Here is a 20,989-nt window from a genome sequence, read left to right as displayed (position 1 = left end):
ATAATAATATAGTATTATTATTATTATTATTATTATTATTATTATTATTATAGAAAGATTAAATCATTAGAATGTATGCTTGGTGTCCGGACTGCGCAAGAAGGTGCAAACAGGACTGTCGGGAATATTGATAGAAGAAGATTGATATGGGCATATGTAGAGAAGATGGGCTGGGTTTAGCTAAGTATGTAATTTCATGTCTTGTAGTCTTGTACATGAGGGAAGGGAACATGAGTGTTCCCTTCATATTGAGGAGCGACAGTTTTCCACCATCTTTCTCAAGACGTTATTCGCGTCACTCAAACTGCATGTGGCTTATTAGCACCGGTGTTCATGAATTAGACATTGTTTATCAATGAACCTCATTTGCATAGAGGTGAGCAATTTCTCCGCCAAAATATATGCATGTTACCTCATTTAAATCCACGCAAGTAGCGCTGCCACAGTGAGATGCATTCTGCTTGGCATCGCAGTTAGTGACGCTTCTCACCATCTGTGGGTGCTTTGTGAATTATCTGTTTGCTTGATTTCTACCCGTTATAACTCAAAAGCCACAAAATCCTTTTGTGGATTCAGCACTTAATTTAATTAATTAACAGTCGTTCTTTGCTGAGGATAAAGAATACTTACTGTATATGACTGTGAGTAATATTATATTGTACATTTTCCTGCTGTTATGTTGCTTTTGAATCACAATTATCGTGTTAAAACACATACAATATTTGTCTCCAGTACAGTATTTGGAAATGCTGTCACAGCAAACAAGCCACCGTGACAAAATATCCATTTAGGACATCAACACAAAAGTGCACAGGGTCATTAAGCAATATAATGTGTCCAGTAGTGCAGTGATATACTGATACATCAACAAATGTGTAAATGATGCAGAGAGTCATGAAGCAATATAAAGTGTCCAGCCGAGCCGAAGTACTGTTCAACTGATGCGGACTGACAGAGCTGCAACGATGAATGCGGTACTAACGGCACTACAGAGATGTTCAAAATTGGCACTATGAAATTACGAGTCAACTGTTTTTGATGTTAATGGCAAGAAGCTACTGGAACGTCTGCTGGTTTCAGTGTGCAATGTTCAGTACTTATCGAAAAATGCACACTAGGATAAAAAAAAAAAAACAGATGGCTTTGATTATTGTGACTTAATAGTGATGTTTGTTTGTTTGTTTTTTTTTTTTTTTGTTTTTTTTTGAAGAGCTCAGAATTGTTCATTCGGTAGTCTTACCGATTCAACGTCTTGTCATCATTGCTCTTTTCTTTTTTTTTTTTTTTTTTTTTTTTTTTTTTTTTTGTGTGTGTGTATGTGTGCGTGCGTTTGCGTGCGTGCGTTTGCGTGCGTGCGTGCGTTTGCGTGTGTGCGTTTGCGTGCGTGCGTGTGCGTGCGTGCAAATACTTATAAATTTATACTCATTCATTCACCTAAAACCTTATAAATATCCCATTACCCTTCGCCTTAACCAGGTACTTCAGAATCTTGCCAGAGTCGTGAGATTTAAATGGTCAGGAGACCAGAGAAAAGGTCAGAAAAAAAAAAGAAATAAAGAGAAAAGAAAGGTAAATCAAAGTGACATCCAGCACCGACCAAACACTTCCTGCCTTCCCCATGATTACAAAATCAAAGTCTTACGCCAACCCCGGAAGCCTCTAAATTCCAGCAAATTTAGCGAGATCTCAAGAGCCCAGAGGAAAAACTAAAGAGAGGAAGGAGGGAAGGATCGATAAGGCAGAGTGAGATCAATAGAAGCCAGTACATCCAATCCATCAAAGTGAAGTCCAGCACCAACAAGACCCCTCCTGCGTGGTTACAAAACCGGAGTCTTATGCCAACCCCAGAAACCTCATACTTCTAATAAATTAAGATCTCAAGTGACCAGAGGAAAAACTAAAGAGAGGAAGGAGGGAAGGATAGATAAAGCAAAGTGAGAACCACAGACACCAGCACCAACTGATTCAAGGGGCTGTGGGAGGGAGAGGGTACTTCTGTTGAGTTTCAGTAGATGCTGGTGCGACGGATCTGGCATGCATAAGGACCACCACCAAAGAAAGAAGCCGTCAACCGCGGTCCAGCAAAGCGAGCACACCCCCCCCCCCCCCCCCCCCCCCCCCGGAATCCCCAGGCCGCGGCAGCACCAAGGCCACCCCCAAGCCACCCGAGCGGACACCGGTCGGCGAGCCGACCCAGACACCCGGAACACCCCCGCCCCAGCCCCGGCCCACACCCCCGAGCCCAAGGCCGCAGAACGAGGCCCAGCGGGCCCCCACAGCGCCCCACCGGTCCCCAGCCCCCATCCCCCCACGACCCCCCCGCACCCCACCCAAACCCGCCATCCACCACGACCCAGGCCCCACCACCCCCGACCCCCAAACCCCCGAACACACCCCGACCCCCAGCACCCAACCCCCCACCCACCCATACCTCCACCCCCCCCCCAAACAAGCCGCCCCCCCCCGACGGCCGCCACCCCCCCCCCGCGAACCCGGCCCCCCGCGAGAACCCCCCACCCCCCCCCGGAAACCGGCACCGGGCAGCAGCGCAGAGAGGGAAGATGTGCCCACCCCACCTCCAGCCGCGCGAGATTTGCACAGCGGCGGGAGGGGGGAAGCAGAGGAGGAAGCACCAGGGGAGAAGGCGGAACACCAGAACACCGAGCCCGGTGGGGAGAGGCCCCGGTCGTCACGCCAGAGTACAAGTGACACCTAACCCTGTTACTGAGTCCGCCAGCTCGCCGACTGGCGAGCTCTACCCTACACCGTGAATGTGGCCCCACCCAGTGTATATACAAGTGTGTGCGTGTGGTGCATTAAAATTGGGAGCAGGTGAGTCGGAGCAGAGGGAAAAAATTTCCCCTATTCCGACACACCCGTATCCCCCCCCAAAAAATGAATATGTATATGTGTGGTGCATTAAAAAAGGGAATGGAGGGACAAAGTGGTGGGGCAGGGACACAAATGGGGGGGACCACAGCGCTGCCAGGCACTGCAGTCCATCCCCTCTGATGGCTCCCCGCCCCAACTCACCCCTCCCCTTGGACGTGAGGTGCATTAAAATTGGAGGGGAGTTGAAGGGTGAAGACGGTGTTTCCACCCTTCCCCACCCCACCAAGAAATGTGTTGTGTGCCCTATGTGTATATTTACAAAGTGTATAGTGCAAGCTAGTGAAGTGAGTAAGAGGAGCGACCAGCGGGGCCTCACCCAACCCGGCGGGTGTAGGTGGCACGCCCGCGCCCCAGCACCCCCACCCCCTGCCGCCCCCCACCTCATCCACCCGGCACCACAATGGGCGGACAGCCAGCGCAGCAGGGCTACCGGACAGCCCACCGGCCACCGGAGCCCGCCCGGGGCGCCAGGAGTTATACCGGAGTGGGGCAGGCCCCAAACCCTCGCCCGGCCCCCGGAGCCCGACGCCCGGGCCGGGGAGGGAGCCCCAGGCCCAGGGAGAGGGAGGGGGAGGGGCCGCAGGGCAGACAGGGAAGGGGGGGGGGGGGCGGGGGAAGCGGGGAGAAGACGACAAGAAGGCGAAAGGGCGGCTGCAGGGCAGGAGGCGGGGGGGGAGAGGAGGAGGGAGGGCGACAAGGGAAAAGGGACCGGGAGGCAGAGGAGGATGGGCGGGAGGAGGCGAGGAGGGAGAGGCGACGGGGGGGAGGAAGGGGGAGGGGAGAGGGAACCACGGGGCCCACCGGAGGCCCACCCACCCCGAACCGCGCCGCCGGGCACGGAGCAGCGGACCGCGCCGGGACGGCACCGCCCCGGGCACCAGGGGAAGCACCCCAACACCGCACCCCACAGGGGGCCCAGGGAGCGGCCAAGACGCAACCGCCACCGAGCAGACAACGGGGGGGGGGTCAGAACCACCCCCGCCCGACCACAGGGGACGGCGTCAAGAAAATTGACTAATTAGCATGCAGTAACACCAAGTGTTGATGCTTAGTGCCCACTAGAAATAGATCTTAAGGAGTTAGTGAGTATAGTGTCGTATAGTGTGGTGTGCTCGAGCCCACTAGCAGCAACTAGGTTCCTGACTATATAAAAATAAAAAAATCAGATACAAAATACCAAATACAGAAGCAGCGAAAACAAAAGTTGTAACGATGTGGTGGCTCTCGTTAACAGGCAGAATCTAGGCAGGATTAAGTTGCCAAATTAAGATTAAAATATTCTATGTACATAGACCATATTTGTTTAAATCTTGATACTTGATTTTTATTTAAGGCAGAGATTTTTTCCATTGAGATATAATTTATTAGTAAGTTTAACCAGTGGTCGATATTTAGAGATTGTTTATTTTTCCAATTGACAAGGATTATTTTTTTAGCAATAGTAAGGGCTATAAATATAGATTGGGATTGTTTACATGGTAGCTCAATTATTGTTAAGTCACCTAGTAAACACAATCTTGGAGATAAAGGAAGCCTACAGTTTAATATATCAGCGAGCTTTTCCAAGATTTTAGTCCAGAAATGCAGCACTGGAGTACATGACCATAAAGCATGAAGATAAGTATCGGCAGTGTTTTGTGAGCACTGGAGACAAATGTCGGAGTCAGAGAGTCCCATTTTTTTCATCATATATTGTGTAATATATGTTCTATGAAGTATCTTATATTGGATAAGTTGCAAATTTGTCTGTTTGGTCATTTTAAATACATTTTCACAGATTTGGGTCCAAAAGTCTGGTTCCGGAACTATAGACAAGTCTTTTTCCCATTTTAAAGTCGGTAAATACGTTTTATTTGTGTATAAAAATAACTTATATATTTTTGATATTTTCTTTATTGTTGTTGGAGAAAGCTTTATAATATCTTTAGCTAAGACAGGCAGTTGGAGCGTATCCTGAAGTGTTGGGATTTGTTTCTTAACCATATTTTTAACTTGCAGATAATGTAAGAAATTTCCCTTTTTTATTTCATATTTCTGGACCAAGTTTGTATACGATATAAACTTATTATCTGAGAAAAGATGATGAAGGTGTGTAATTCCTTTCTGCTCCCATAGGCTTAAATGGAACGACTGATTATTAAGTTGAAAGTCGGGGTTATGCCAAATGGGAGAGAGCCCACAGGGCGCCAATTGGGAGTTTGTAATTTCTAATGCCTTCCACCAGGCAGTCAGGGTGGCGGCTATCATTGGGTTTTTAAAACAATTATGTCGTCTTATTGATTTTGTAATAAAGAGTAAATCTGACAGTCTAAGATTATTACAATCCTTCTGCTCCAATTCCAACCAACAGTTAGTATCTCTGTTGGGTTGTGTCCATAGCACAAGATATTGTAGTTGATTAGCTAGATAATAGTACATAAAGTTTGGTGCCTCTAAACCTCCTTTAGATTTACTTTCCTGAAGAGTAGATAGACTAATTTTGGCTTTTTTTTTATTCCAATAGAATTTTATGATAGCAGAGTCCAGCGATTGGAACCAGTTAAACGTAGGTTTAAATGGAATCATTGAAAATAAATAATTAATCTTTGGTAAAACTTTCATTTTTATAGTAGCTATCCGTCCTATTAAAGAGATCGGAAGATTATTCCAGCGCTCCAGGTCACTACGGATACTATCCAATAATGGTGAAAAATTTAAAGAAGTTAATTCAGTTAACTTAGGTGAAATTTTAACACCTAAGTATTTTAAATTACCTGTAGGAAAGGAGTAGTGTGGATCCTGACTTGTAGGATTCCATGAATTTTCTGTAATAGGTAATAATGTTGATTTTGTCCAGTTAATAGAGTAATCTGATAAGTGAGAGAATTTAGTTATTAATTTAAATGCTTCCCCTAGCGAGATAGCAGGTTCTTCTAAATAGAGTAATATATCATCGGCATATAGATTAATTTTATGTTCTATTGTCCCGGAGTGGATTCCTTGGATCCGTCTATCCTGACGTATAGCTAATGCAAGCGGCTCAATAAATATAGCAAATAATAAAGGAGAAATTGGGCACCCTTGTCTTGTTCCCCTTTGTAAAGTAAAACTCTGTGATGTAATCCCATTAGTAGTAACTGTAGCTTTAGGAGAATCATATAATATTGAGACCCATTGAATGAATGACTCCCCGAAGCCGAATTTATTTAAGACAGCAAAGAGGAAGGACCAGTTAACTTTATCGAATGCTTTTTCTGCATCCAGCGAAATAACAACTGCCTTTTTATCATACCGCTGTGACATACTAATCAAGTTAAAGAGTCTCCTAATATTATTAGTAGAATGACGACCTTTAATAAAACCTGTTTGATCACTATGAATAATTGTCGAGATTACCGTCTCTAATCGAGATGCCAAGGCCTTAGCGATAATTTTAATATCGGTATTAATTAGTGATATCGGTCGGTAACTTGACGGGAGGGTAGGGTCTTTTTCTGGCTTTAATAAAAGTTTAATTGCTGCTATATTCATATCTTGACGTATATCACCTTTACTTTTAATTTCAGTTACTACTCTTAGAAATAATGGAGCAAACATTAACCAGAAATGTTTAAAAAATATAGCCGGAAAGCCGTCTGGACCAGGTGCTCTGCCATTAGGCATACTGTCTAAAGCACGATACAACTCATCTATAGTAAGCGGGGTATCGAGAATATCTTTATGTTCAATAGATAACTGAGGTATATTTAAGCTGTTTAGGAATTCCTCAATATATTCAGGGTTAGGTCTATTAATTTCTGTGTATAGATTTCGATAATAGTTATAAAAAATATGGTTAATTTCTTCTGGTGATTGTGTGCATTCACCATTTATATCTTTAATAGCCGTTATAAGAGATTTTTCCCGATTCCGTTGAAGTTGATTTGCCAGGAATTTACCTGATTTATTATTATGTTCAAAATTATTATATCTCAACTGTTGTATTATAAACTCTGTCTTTTTAGATAACATGTTATCTAACTGTATTTTTATATTCTGTAGTTCTATCCATATTTGATTATTTGGGTTTAATACATATTCATCCGTTAGTTGTTTAATTTTATCTTCCAGGTATTTTTCTAATTTTTGATCCTGTTTCTTTTTATAAGTTGAATATGATATAATTTTCCCTCTAATTACCGCTTTCCCTGCTTCCCAGAGAAGAGATGGAGATATATTTGGAGAGTCATTTATTTCCAAAAAATCTGCCCACTCCCTTCTAATAATTTTATCAAACTCTACGTCTTTCAGTAATGAGATGTTAAAACGCCATATCGGGGGAGGTTTAAAGGTAGAGTCAATTTGTAGAGTGAAGGAGACTGGTGCATGATCACTTATAATTATAGAATGTATTTTTATAGCAGTTTTATCAACAATAGAATTATTTGTAAGGAAAAAATCAATTCTTGAGAATGATCGGTGCACAGCAGAGAAGAAAGTAAATTCCTTCTTAGTTGGGTTTTGAAGTCTCCAGCCATCGCTGAGGCCAAAATCCTCCATATATTCATCTATTACTTTAGCGGATCGTAATCGCCTTGTATATATCGTATTATTAGAACGATCTATTAACGGGTTCAAGACCGTGTTAAAATCACCTCCAATAATAATAGTAGAATTTGTTGCTAAATCGAGTAACCGAGAGAAAAATTCATGGAAAAAATCAGGGTCATCATTATTTGGGGCATATAAATTACCAATTGTATATACTTTATTAAATATAGTTACCTGGATAATAATATATCGGCCCTCTAAATCTGTTACTATATTATTTAGAGTAAAGAATAAATTCTTATGTATAAGTATAGAGACACCTCTTTGTCTACTATTATAGGAGGCAGAGTAAACTTGACTAAAATTTTTATCTATAAATAATTTTTCTTCTGATTTTTGTAAGTGGGTTTCTTGTAGGAGACAAATATCTGCCTTAAATTTTGAGAGATGGTCTAAAATTTTTATTCTTTTTGCCTGGGAGCGAGCGCCACACACATTCCAGGAGACCAGAACTAATTTCTGCATACAAGCAATATAGACTCAGTCTTATGTATACATCTATATAAGCTTCTTATTAATATTAACATATTGTAGGATAGCAAAAGAGTAATTAGGCAATTTATATAATTTATATAAAGAGAGAGATAGCAAGTAGATAAGTATAATAGTGAAGAAACGTGGGGGGAAGTGAGTGTGAAGGAAATCTGTGGGGGATTCAACATAACAATACACCAGTAAATGGTGACCTAAGCGAGATTATTATTATTATTATTAATTTATTTTTTTTAAGAATATATTTCTATATTATTATTATTATTATTATTATTATTACTATATAGCCTATGCATAATATAAATTCATATTCTATTTCGTAACCCATTATCCATACATATACATACATATACATATAATACATATATATATATATATATATATATATATACAATAGTGATGTTTTTAACTCATTCACTCCCAGCCATTTTCACAGAAGCAGTCCCATTCGCTCCCGGCTGTTTTACTAGATTTTGACTGATTTTGCAAGGCCCACAGAATATTGTGTTCTATTGCTATAAAAGCATGGAACCTAATCAAAAGAAAGATTAAAGTCTCTTCTTTCATCAGGAAAAAAAGTATGTTTCTATCTGTTTTTCGTTTTGCAGCAATTAGCATTAGAAGAGAGCTAAGTTTCATCAGTTTTCACAAATCTATTCAAAATTGTAAGTAATTGAGCTTTTTTTCTACATGGCCCTGGTTGAGCTCCTTTGCTCTGCTGCCACCTGCTGGCCATTTGTGTAATAACTACCATTTCTGCACCCGTTCTTTGCAGTTGAGGAGCTGCATCAAAGCCTTCTGTATGCTTTAGCATAAAAAAACAAAAAAAAAACTTCTAAATACGTCTTTGGGACACTTAGAACATTAAAAAAAAAACATATTTACACGTTATTGGGAGCAAATGAGTTAAGAGGAGGATTGAATCCTCAGTGAAGGGCCAGGTAGCAAATGCGCAGACCACCACTGATACGCCAGACTGCCTGAAATGTTGTTAGCTGTAGCACAATCACTTACAAAAACATACAAGTCGATCTCAGCGCGATGAGCGCCCAACTCAGCGCGATGAGCGCCCAACATGAAAAGACATCCGCTAACTCAAGCTAGCTGGCAAACTTCTTGTCAGCAAATTCAGCAAACACCATCCCTGCGATACCGTAAAGACAGACAGGTGTCTGCTTTGACGCCAAAACGATGACGGTTGATCACAAACCTCTTTTTTGCGAAAATCAACGATTTACGTCGCAGACGACAGACACACGGCAACTCCTTAAGTTCTTCTTCCTTTTTGCGGTCGCCCCGTCGCCCGACTCACACATCCAATCTCAAATCACACTCTTGACACCTTCAAGGTGTCACAGACAGTCAGAGCTTCTCAAAGTCTTGCAACAACTGCAGGTTTGCTACGATATATTATTGCAAAGCATAACCTCCTCTGGTACTTTTTTTTTTTTTTTAAATGATATACAACGTATTATTTTCTTACATGAATCGGCCCTAGAGTTTTACTAGTTATGACGGCCTGTGACACCATGAAGGTAGGGCTGGGCAATTATGGAAAAAATATAAAAATCACAATTATTTTGATTGATATTGAAATGATGATTAATAAAAACTATTATTGCACATTGAGCACCTATTCTTGAACTCTATTTTTGAGTCTGGTACAAAATGACCTAAAATATCAAATATTGTGCAAATTAAGCTTCTTTCATTTTCATTCTACTGCAGCTACACCTTTGCTGCATTTCATCTCATTATTGTATTTAATTTGACTTAAAGCAGGAGTGTCAAATGTGCGGCCCGTGGGCAGGATCAGACCCACGAAGGAGCTCAATCCGGCCCGCGAGATGATCTTGTGAAGTAGAAAAATTTGTAATTTCAGAGCAATTACGTAATCAGATGGCCAATACATATAAATTCGGAATATCACAAGCAATCTTCAGATGAGGATTGACATGGATGTCATTTCACACGCAACTTAAAGTTACAGTTTGTTGAGAAAAAAAACAAAAACATAGACCAAACTTACTTTTATACTTATATACTTTTTTTTTTTAAGTATGAAGTCGTTTTTTTACAATATTGTTATCTTTTTTAAATATCGCCAACCCACCCACAATATTGTGATAAATATTGTATCGTGAGCTTCATATCGTGCTTCTATCGTATTGTGACATTTGGATATCGTTACATCCCTAGCATCAACAGCAGAAAAAAAATTGTCTATTTGGATGCTGCACTATGAATATAGTTGAATCTATCTAAATGGTTTCCAACAAGTAGGATGACAACAGCCAAGACTTACTGTTACTTATTATTACTGTTGTGATTGGCGGATGCTTTGGCGCAAGAGAGCTTTTAAACCAATTGTGAGTCTTGATCAGTTTGCGTTTGGTAACAGACGGTCTCCGAGTAATTCCTAAATATGGGCTTGCTGTCTTACTCCCAAATACTTTTTTTGCTGTTGGTTTTACTGAACACGATGACAGCCGAAATCTACCATCACCCATCAGATAGAATTGAATCTACTGCTCACATAAATCAACCAGATAAAACTTGTAAGCTGTCACAGCTTTATAAGATATCTCGATATGAGATTTGATATAATGCGATTATTTTCCACGTATCCCAAAGATAACTGTGGAGGAAATATCATTTTATAGTAACTTCAAATATTTTCCCTTCACCCTAAAAGACCTCTTTTGGTCAGATATGAGTGCAGTGGTGCAGAGACAGCTGCCGTGCAAAATGTTCACCGGTGCTCACTGACACAACACGAGAATTGACTTCAGTGATTCATGTGGACCATAAAGAACCTGAGATGATGTGTGTGTTTTTACCCCCTCAAAGCAAACATGGTTTGAAATTACCGACATGAAGAGAAGTAACCTGAGCTCAAACGTCCGCCGTGGCGCCGCGTAACTAAGAACACGGCATTTCCATACAGATGAGCTGGCATTTGCATGATTGCTGTCTGAGTCACAAGAATGAAACTTAACTCTCTGCGTTTGAGAGCACAGGTGGAATAACTTCTTTTGGACGGATGTTTGTGGTTATTTTGCAGCGATTACAAAGCAAATGTGGCGGCGCAATTATATTTCAGTGCAATAAAAAGGGATGCTCTCTGCCACCAACGTGCTGCTTTTCCATCCGACGACAGCACAGATGAACTGTCAAATGAAGCACTAAAGCAAAAAAAAAAAAAAAAAAAAAAAAAAAACAGCCACGAGAGTCCAAGGTGTCAACATTCTTGCTTGTGGTCGCCATAGCAACAAGGCTGTTGGGCTCATTACTGTTTCCACACAGTGTGTAATCGGGAGGTTTTCCAGCAAGCACCCTTCATTGTCCACATAACAAATGGCACGTCGGTGGCCTCAGATAAATGGCAGATGATAATCTAGCCAGACACCAAACAAGTGACACATTTGTCAAGCAGGTGCGCACAACACACACACTGCACATGTGCGGGTTTGTGTCGTGTGGTAAAAGTGTTAACAGGGATTTGTAAAAGTACTACACTGGATCAACAATTTATTGCCCGTTGGCACATTTTCGGGATCTGATCTGAGTTGGAGACATCTTTCACGGCAGGCTCGGGTATCTGTACTCTGTCGGCTTTTTTAGTCATTACAGTTGTCCTATTTCTCAGATACATACAGCAATCAGACATCAGTGGGTGATTGAATTTATGGATTAGTGGACTACAATACACAGTTGCCTTGATTTAAAAGTTTAATTAATTCCATGACCACGCTTGTAAATCAAAGCATGTTTTATTTCCTCAGTGAAATGAATGGAAGTAACAATAATCCGTTCCGGTCCTTTTGCTCCTTGTAACATCCTGAAACGTTTCTGAAAATGTAATAAGATTTGCAACTGGCACAATAAAAAATATATAATAAAACCCAATAATGTCATAATTTAACCAACAATCTTGATTTATGTACTTTATTACATTTATTAGGCTCTTTTTTTCCCATTTAAACTGATAATTTAAACCTGCCAGATAATGTAATATATGTTCATTTTCAGTCCAAAGTTCTATATTTTATGTTTGGAGACTCTAAGAACTAAAAACATTTATAGCAAAGAAATGTTAGCATTATAGCTAAGGTGTTAAATGTTCAAGTTTAATGTTAAACCAACTCTGCATATAGAGTTCATAAATGTAATGTAATAAATGTAAGCTCCACCCACTTGTACTTCTCTGCCCCAAAGACTTCTGGGAGTGCAAAGTGTTACAGTTCAATTAATGGTAGTGTGTCATATGAGTTCCTGCCTCACAATAGCAACAGGGAGAGAATTCCCTCCTTATGTGCACCTTGACGTCCACAACTGGTTAGGTAATATTTGTCTTTAGAATATAAATATAAATAATATAATAATAATATATCCCTGTAAGTATTGCCATATTGTCCTTTCTTTTTCTTTTTTCTTTCTTTGTTAAACCATTTGTGTTCAAATATCCATTCCACAGCAATATCTTCTTATGCACTCACATTTAACAAAATTAATATGTTGCCTTGAAAATAAATGAGTAATTAATGGGGGGGAAAAGTCATTCAAATAAATAACAAACAAGCCTTTGTTACATCTAACAAGTCTTGGTACACAAAATTAAAAAAATAGAGCTACTTCAAATAAATCCAATTTAAACAGGCCTTTAAACGGAAACTGTTATTTTAAAAAACGCACGCACAAATAACATTCAGACCCCCTAATAGCCGTTTGACTTTACTTTCATCAGTTATCTGAGCTTTAATGAGAGACTTGAGCTGACATGCGGCTGTTTTTTGCAGATTCATTTGTGCCACAGGTTATTGTCTCGCTGGCAAAACCAGTTGTAGCACACACATCACTTTATTGACGGCCTTATGAAATGTCTGCCAACTTATCACCTTGGAAATAAATGATTAAATGTTTCCACAGACACCCTGCACTGCACTCGTGTGCCCTGATTGGGACACACCGCCTTCAAGGGTTATAACACCGTGCGTGCCTATTGATGATATCTGCTAGCCTGTATAAGGGAATGATATGTATTGTGTCGAGTACACAATGTGTTATTCTCTTTGTTTTAATCTGAAAAAGTGCTTCTGCCACTATCTCATGCCATTGCTCATATTTCAAAAAATCATCAAGTGACGGCTCATGTTTCGAAAATAAGTAGTTAGCCAAGGCACCATTATTGTATGGCGCATTTTTTTTGTCAGCTTATTGGTTCATCATTTGGCAGGTCCCAAATGACATTGTTGTTAAATGAGGTTTCATATTTAGTCAGAGTTGTTCTCACACCACAGCTCGACTTTACTTTTAATCCATGTAGCGACCATGGAAAGTTTGGAGCAAGTCGACTTTCGCGGTAAATGAGCTGAACTCATCCAAAAGCATCATCAAAGTAAATTTACCATCACAGATTTTTTAAATCTCCCTGACCAAATGAAATAACCCTTTTTCATGGCGTTTTAGACTTTTAGAGTTTGGATAATGGGCGGTCACGGGGCCTCTCGGGTTGGAATTGAAGACAGCGCTGCACAATATTTGTACACTGACAAGATTAGTTTAATAAGTACAAACAGCTCTGCAAAGTCTAAAGTAGACATTTGCAAGCCCAAACCCATTCCATGTTCATATTTCACACCTCGCTTGCTCCTTTATTAGAACAGGTTTATGGCATTTCTCATTATTTGTAATCTAATGAAGAAAAGTGCTCTGTTGCCATGGTTATCGCTTTTACCTTTGAGAATAAGAGAAGTCTCTTGGCTGCGGTGTGATATAAACAGATGCTACTTTTGCACTGTCCTGATGAGCAATTATGTAAGTCATGAATCAGTTCTGCCTCCTTACAGAAAGAAGGTTGAGAGTTCCAGTCTTCTTAACTGGCCTGTTAGTGTCGAGTTTACTCCCTCTGCCTCTGCTTGTGTGGGTTCTATTTCTTACGCTTGTACTTTCTGTGGGCGTTTTGGCCAGGTGTCAATATATGTTGTTTGTAGGGTTGCAAAATTCCAGACATTTTCAAAGTTGGAAAGTAAACTGCCCATGGGAATTAACAGGAATTTATCGCAATATGAAGGATATTTACAAAATTGAAGATTGGTCCTCAATATAGTTGGGGAAAATATATTGCAGCATAATCTTGGCTAAAATAACCACATTTAAATTTTGAACATGTTAAAAATTTCCTTGCAACAAGAAAAAACAATGCATTTGGTGAATGTCTGATGAACATTTAGCGAATGTTGTGACCTTGAATGAACCCTGACGAACGTGGACAAGAAATCCTTCGCACGCACGTTCGCCCCATCAGTGGGATACGAGATTTAAACCAGCATCTCACTGAACCCGCGAATGTTTGCGCTCACAGCGAATGTTGTTTTTTTCCGCCAAGGTTCCTAAAAGGCTGCAAAAGACTGTAAACAGTTTTTCACCTGCCAAAGCTTTTTCAACATTTCCAAAATATCTTTGCAACATTTTGCAACCCTTTGGAGGCTTTAACAAAGATGTTGCAAGGATGTCACAAGGAAAATTGGGAGCATCTTTGCAACATTTTGCAAACCTTTGGAACCTTTAACGAAGATGTTGCAAGGATACCACAAGGAAAACTGTTTGGGAACATCTTTGCAACATTTTGCTACACTTTGGAACCTTTAACGAAGATGTTGCAAGGATACCACAAGGAAAACTGTTTGGGAACATCTTTGCAACATTTTGCTACACTTTGGAACCTTTAACAAAGATGTTGCAAGGATGCCACAAGGAAAATTGGGAGCATCTTTGCAACATTTTGCAAACCTTTGGAACCTTTAATGAAGATGTTGCAAGGATGCCATAAGGAAAACTGTTAGGGAACATCTTTGCAACATTTTGCAACACTTTGGAACCTTTAACAAAGATGTTGCAAGGATGTCACAAGGAAAATTGGGAGCATCTTTGCAACATTTTGCAAACCTTTGGAACCTTTAACGAAGATGTTGCAAGGATACCACAAGGAAAACTGTTTGGGAACATCTTTGCAACATTTTGCTACACTTTGGAACCTTTAACGAAGATGTTGCAAGGATACCACAAGGAAAACTGTTTGGGAACATCTTTGCAACATTTTGCTACACTTTGGAACCTTTAACAAAGATGTTGCAAGGATGCCACAAGGAAAATTGGGAGCATCTTTGCAACATTTTGCAAACCTTTGGAACCTTTAATGAAGATGTTGCAAGGATGCCATAAGGAAAACTGTTAGGGAACATCTTTGCAACATTTTGCAACACTTTGGAACCTTTAACAAAGATGTTGCAAGGATGCCACAAGGAAAACTTTTTGGTAACATCTTTGCAACATTTTGCAACACTTTGGAACCTTTAACGAACATTTTGCAACATTTTGCAACCCTTTGGAACCTTTAACAAAGATGTTGCAATGCCACAAGGAAAACTGTTTGGGAACATCTTTGCAACATTTTGAAACCCTTTGGAACCTTTAACAAAGATGTTAGCCAGACACTCGCAAACAGTTTTTATGGTAGCGAACAGTTTTTTTTTGTCGAAACAAAAATATTGACGTTCAGATTTCCATATGACGGATTAAATCATCCCCAAATTCCAGGTAAAGTTTCCAAAATTCCCCAGCTGAAGTTCCCATTGAAATTTACCGTAAATTGTCTGCCCCTTTGCTTGTGTCTAACTGTCTTCTCCTGCTCATCTTCCCTCTTGCAGCTGGAGGAGCTTCAGTGGCCCGACGGGGATCAGGACTTGCCCATCTCGGTGTGCAGTCTGCCCTGTAAGACGGGCGAGAGAAAGAAGCGGGTGAAAGGGGTGCCTTGCTGCTGGCACTGCGAGCTCTGCGACGGCTACCAGTACCAGTACGACGAAACCTCCTGCCGGCTGTGCGCGTACAACATGAGGCCCAACCCCAACAGGACCGCCTGCCAGCCCATTCCCATCACCAAACTGGAGTGGCACTCGCCGTGGGCGGTCATCCCCGTCTTCCTGGCCATGCTGGGCATCATCGCCACCATCTTCGTCATGGCCACCTTCGTGCGCTACAACGACACGCCCATCGTGCGCGCCTCGGGCCGGGAGCTAAGCTACGTGCTGCTCACCGGCATCTTCCTGTGCTACATCATCACCTTCCTGATGATCGCCAAGCCCGACGTGGGCGTGTGCGCCTTCCGCAGGATCTTCCTGGGTCTGGGCATGTGCATCAGCTACGCGGCGCTGCTCACCAAGACCAACCGCATCTACCGCATCTTCGAGCAAGGCAAGCAGACGGTCACGGCCCCGCGCTTCATCAGCCCCACCTCCCAGATCGCCATCACTTCCAGTCTGATATGCGTGCAGCTGCTGGGCGTGCTGGTGTGGTTCGCCGTGGACCCGCCCAACACCATTATCGACTACGACGAGCAGAAAACGATTAACCCCATGCTGGCCCGTGGCGTGCTCAAGTGCGACATCACGGACTTGCAGATTATCTGCTCGCTGGGCTACAGCATCCTGCTGATGGTGACGTGCACCATCTACGCCATCAAGACCCGAGACGTACCCGAGGACTTCAACGAAGCCAAGCCCATCGGCTTCACCATGTACACCACCTGCATCGTGTGGCTGGCGTTCATCCCCATTTTCTTTGGCACGGCCCAGTCTGCCGAGAAGGTGAGCGAGTCATTGACTCACGTCTCCGCCCTTCGCTTTGTCTCGGCATCTCCTTCAACTCGTATATTCTCAGTCAGCCCTTCAGCCCTCTTTTTATCTTGTCTAAACACACACACACGCACACATATTTGAGAGACACAATATGATAAACAGCACACGCAGAGCACCTCGCTCGCTCATTTCACGACTGTATAACTTACGGGCTCATTTGCGTTTGATTTCTCATCGCGCCGTTTTGCATGAGAACCCACACTTGTCCAAACACAGACAGAAATAAGCGCAGTGGGAAAGGCGGGGGAGGGGTTTGCGGTCGCCGAGCAGAATCCCGAAATGCCCGAGGAGCCTCGCGAACGGGGGGGGAGGGTTGTGGGCTGTTCCAGATGCTATTATCTGGGCTCTCATGCCGAGGGCTGCGTTTACACCGTTATGCAGCATTCTGGGAAGGCAGACGAGCAGGTGCGGAAAGAGGAGGATGACGGACGAGTGAGGCTTGATTCGACACATTCCGTCTCTTGGCAGCTCGGCGCTCGCCAAAGAAAAGCATTTGACATCGGCTGCTCCCGCAGTTGATTGAGAATATGACATCCTGACCTTCTGTACGAGCGACTGCTTATCTGGCCGGCAGCTCGTCGGAATACAGATGCGTTCATCAGGCCCGCTCGTGAGACGCGCGTGTTGCCCGCCGACGTTTGTGCGCAAAACAGAGCGTAGGGGGGAAGTTTTCCCTTGACAGAATATCGATGCTGACATGGAAAGCGTTACTTATGGCGAGCGAACCTCGGGAGAAGCGCGGCACTCGATATTCGTCCTGCTTGAGATGGATCAGAAAGTGATTTTCCTCATCTCAATTTGGCGCTGATTTCATAGACGAATTACACCCTCAGCAGCGATTAGGAGTTCATTATGTTACTCACAGAGAGGAGCGAGGCTCTAATGTGTTTTCCTTTCCTCTTATGCAGTTAACTCCTCCTTTGCCTGTCAGTTCACACCACGGCGTGCCGCTTTAATGGCCTCTGTGGCTGCACGTCGACTTGCTCCCTTGCCACAGATAGTGAGAAGTGCCTTTGCATGTCCTGGAAGCAGACACTACTGCTGCAGCAGCTGCTGCAGCAGTAGCAGAAATGTAGTTAAGCAGATCTTATTCATATTTCAACTCGTGCCCACATTTTCGGCATGAGCAAGCATCTGCTTTTGAAAAACTGTAGGCCTTGTCTTAAATTAATAAAAATGTGGTGGGGGGGGGAACAAAAAAAAAAACAAAAACAAAAAAACCATCATGCATGTGTTATGGTTCTGACATGAGGTCAGGAAATATTGCGATGGTTTTGGTGTGGTCTCTCTTGGACATTGACAGATGTAAAAAATTAAATAAAATACAGTGCTGCCTTGAGATACAAGTTTAATCTGTCCTGTGACCACACTCGTAACTCAAATCACGCGTATCATCTTTCCAGTTGAAATGAAATGAAGTACATTCATCCATTCCAGCCTTCCCTACCCAAAAACCAAAAATTGCTGTTTTGTATTTTAATGAGGAAAAATAGCACTCCATTAAATGATACTTCATAAAAAACATGCACATAATGGAAGAGATGAAACCGTTTTTGTTATGCTGCATCAGTTGAACGCTGCTTCTTCTGGTGCGCTTGCCTTGGCCATCTGGGGACAGTATAAGACACGCAGTCAGATAATACTCTTCAATGAAGCATTAAGTATGAATCCCACTTGAGTCCGAGGCAGTCCTGCTTAGATGCAGCGACCAATTGAAGTGTCCTACCTAACAAAATGCTTATAAAACTTGTAATATTAAATAAATAACAATAATACAATTATAGCTTGCTATAATTGTATTATTGTTATTTATTTAATATTACAAGTTCTCTATAAGCATTTTGTTAGCAGTAGGACACTTCCACTCTGGATCAGCTGCATCTAACATTAGTCGTTCTACGCAGAGGATAAAGAATGTATGATTGTAGATACAGTTGTTGCTACACCATTTGTGGTCACTCCATTGCATCATAAATGATAATTAGCATTAGCATTAGACCGTAAACTTCACCTGGGAGTGGCTAAGCAGCATGAAGCCTTTTATTTATTTTTTTATTTTTATTTTTTTTCCAAATGGCTGCTTGATGTGTGTGCTAAGATGAATTCACTGCCACTATGTTGTATTTGCATCTCAAGTCTGTGCTCATGTCGAAGCAAAAAAAAAAAAAAAAACTTTGTGGAACGATGGTTCATATCTTGAAAAACCTGTAGATCAAGTCACTTGTATCTCAAGGGAGCGCTGTAGAATGATGTGCCTGAGCTGCTGTATTATCCACAGTGTTGTTTCTGTTCCGGTCAGATATCCTTATTTTCCACACCTGCGACCCCTTTTGTCCCCCTCTTTTTTTCCCCCCGCTGCGCCTGTTTGGCTCATTTAAAACTCATGTCGAGGGAAGTCATGTGAATACAGCAACAAATGATCACGGCGCCTCCCTCCCTCCTCCATTTGTGCACCTGCTACTCAGCACATTCAGGTAATGATCCTGAGAATCACCAGCATCCAAAATCAGCTGACTCATGACTTTTGGCAGAAATAAAACTCCAGGCCGAAATGTCGGAAAGTTTGGGAAACTAAAATACTGGAGACTATCTTGGTAAAATAAAGGGGAAAAAAGCAACAAAATTGTTGGAATGGCATACAGCTAAGTGGGTAAAGTAGCGTGTTGTAGATGCAAGACGCTATGCTTTCAATGCAACACTTCTCTTCATCTTTGACCACAGAACACAGCCGCATTCCTCTGCAGCGTGATGATACGTTCCCACCCCCAGGCACTGAGTCCTCCGAATGAAACTCCCACCAGAGTCGGTCACGAAAGGAAAGGGAGAGTGAGAGAGTTGTGTCATCAAGCTACATTCTTGGAAACATGTCGAAAAAGCTCTTAGGCAGGCCCATGTAACATGTTCACGTGTCCCATGTGACTCCGAGACAGACAACAGCGATGGAGTCAAATCAGGAATAGCTCATACTACTCCTTGTAGTTGGGGTGGGGGGGGGGCGGGGGGGCATTTTATTTTTTTATTTTTTATTTTTTTTTACACACTAGGGCACGATTGTGCTTACGTTCCAGCTAATAGTCCATTTCGTTGTTCAGTCATTGTCATGCCGTCTGTAAAAGCTTTCATGCAAAATGGAAATAAAGTGTCTGCCTTTTATTTAGAAACGAGGTTAACATCCCCCAAGATGACAATACTCAAGAGGATGGTGGCACTATTTTTCATTTGGCTTTTAGATGAGGATATAGAATATGATTAGAAGAGAATGCCGTTTTTTAAGCAAATGCTCGCTTATGAATTTAAAAGTAATGAATAGCCTAAAGCTAAGCTATACAGTGGAACCTCAATTTAATGGACTAATGTGGGGTAGGGGCTTGCTATTAAAGCACGTTGTGAGTTCATTTGAAGCTCTTTTTCCCCCGTGGTGTAAAAACAGCCAGTGCAGTACAAAATTAGTGTAAATTAAAGATACAGTGGATCCAACTACCGAAAATAAGCACTGTAATTGATGCCTATTGTTGTAGTCAAGACCACACCAACCAAGACCAAGACAATTATCGAGACTAGCGAGTATTTGAGACCGTGTTCCTTTCCCATCAATTTCCGAACGCACCAGTGTTGTAGCAAGACTACTGCACTGTAGTTTGTTTGTAGCTCAGTAGTAATCACCTAGCTATAGCGCCCACTGCTAGCTATAACATAATTATCCAGCCAACAACTACCTTAAGAAAATCCCGAGACCAGACCAAGCGGCATTAAATTGCTTACGAAAAGATGCTTTGGTGGCAGCTATTTGGTTTTGTTTTGGGGTTTTTTAAACCCCCAAAATTCTTCAATAAACGTTGATAAACCTCTGGAATGCATTTTCGTCCCCCAGCAAAAAAAAGCTTCATCCATACAGCCTGCTCGTGGCTTAGCAGCCTTACCTACAAGAACGGGCTTGAGGAGGTGGAATCTTGAAGTATTTTCCTCAAGTAAAGCGGACAAATCGTCTTTGATGATTTTCTTGCGAAGAAATCTTAGCCTCATTCTTTAAATGCCTGGATAGAGACAATGCAAGTGTATATACACGTTTGTGGTTTTACTGTATTGAGGGTGAAGCTACATTTAGTCTCATTAAATTAAATTAGATTACATTATTTCTTTTGACATTTATATATAATAAGATGCAATTAAAGATCAATTGAAAAAAAAGTATCCTTTGACAAAAGTAATGCTTGAGCTACGAACACTAAATGGAGGTAGTAAACTCAACTCAGCTCACGTCACAACAAGCAGCATTTTGGTGAACAACTCTTCCAAAAAAGAAACTTCAAACTGTGTATTGACACTGCCAGTTAACTGTC

General features: G+C 41.8%; 1 protein-coding gene across 3 annotated transcripts in view; it reads left to right on the top strand.

The window, feature by feature from the left end:
* The window catches only part of LOC144013980 (metabotropic glutamate receptor 7-like), a 159,791-nt gene that overhangs the window by 120,146 nt on the left and 18,656 nt on the right, over positions 1-20,989 (top strand). For all 3 annotated transcript variants that reach the window (XM_077513428.1, XM_077513430.1, XM_077513429.1), the window contains exon 8: positions 15,663-16,598. In XM_077513428.1, the coding sequence (XP_077369554.1) occupies positions 15,663-16,598 (936 nt within the window). The remainder of the gene's footprint in view (positions 1-15,662; positions 16,599-20,989) is intronic.

The sequence above is a fragment of the Festucalex cinctus genome, chromosome 2, assembly GCF_051991245.1.
Source record: "Festucalex cinctus isolate MCC-2025b chromosome 2, RoL_Fcin_1.0, whole genome shotgun sequence".
In the NCBI taxonomy this organism is placed as follows: Eukaryota; Metazoa; Chordata; class Actinopteri; order Syngnathiformes; family Syngnathidae; genus Festucalex; species Festucalex cinctus.
The sequence above is the reverse complement of the archived record's forward strand: the minus strand, read 5'-3'. Positions and strand labels throughout refer to the sequence as shown.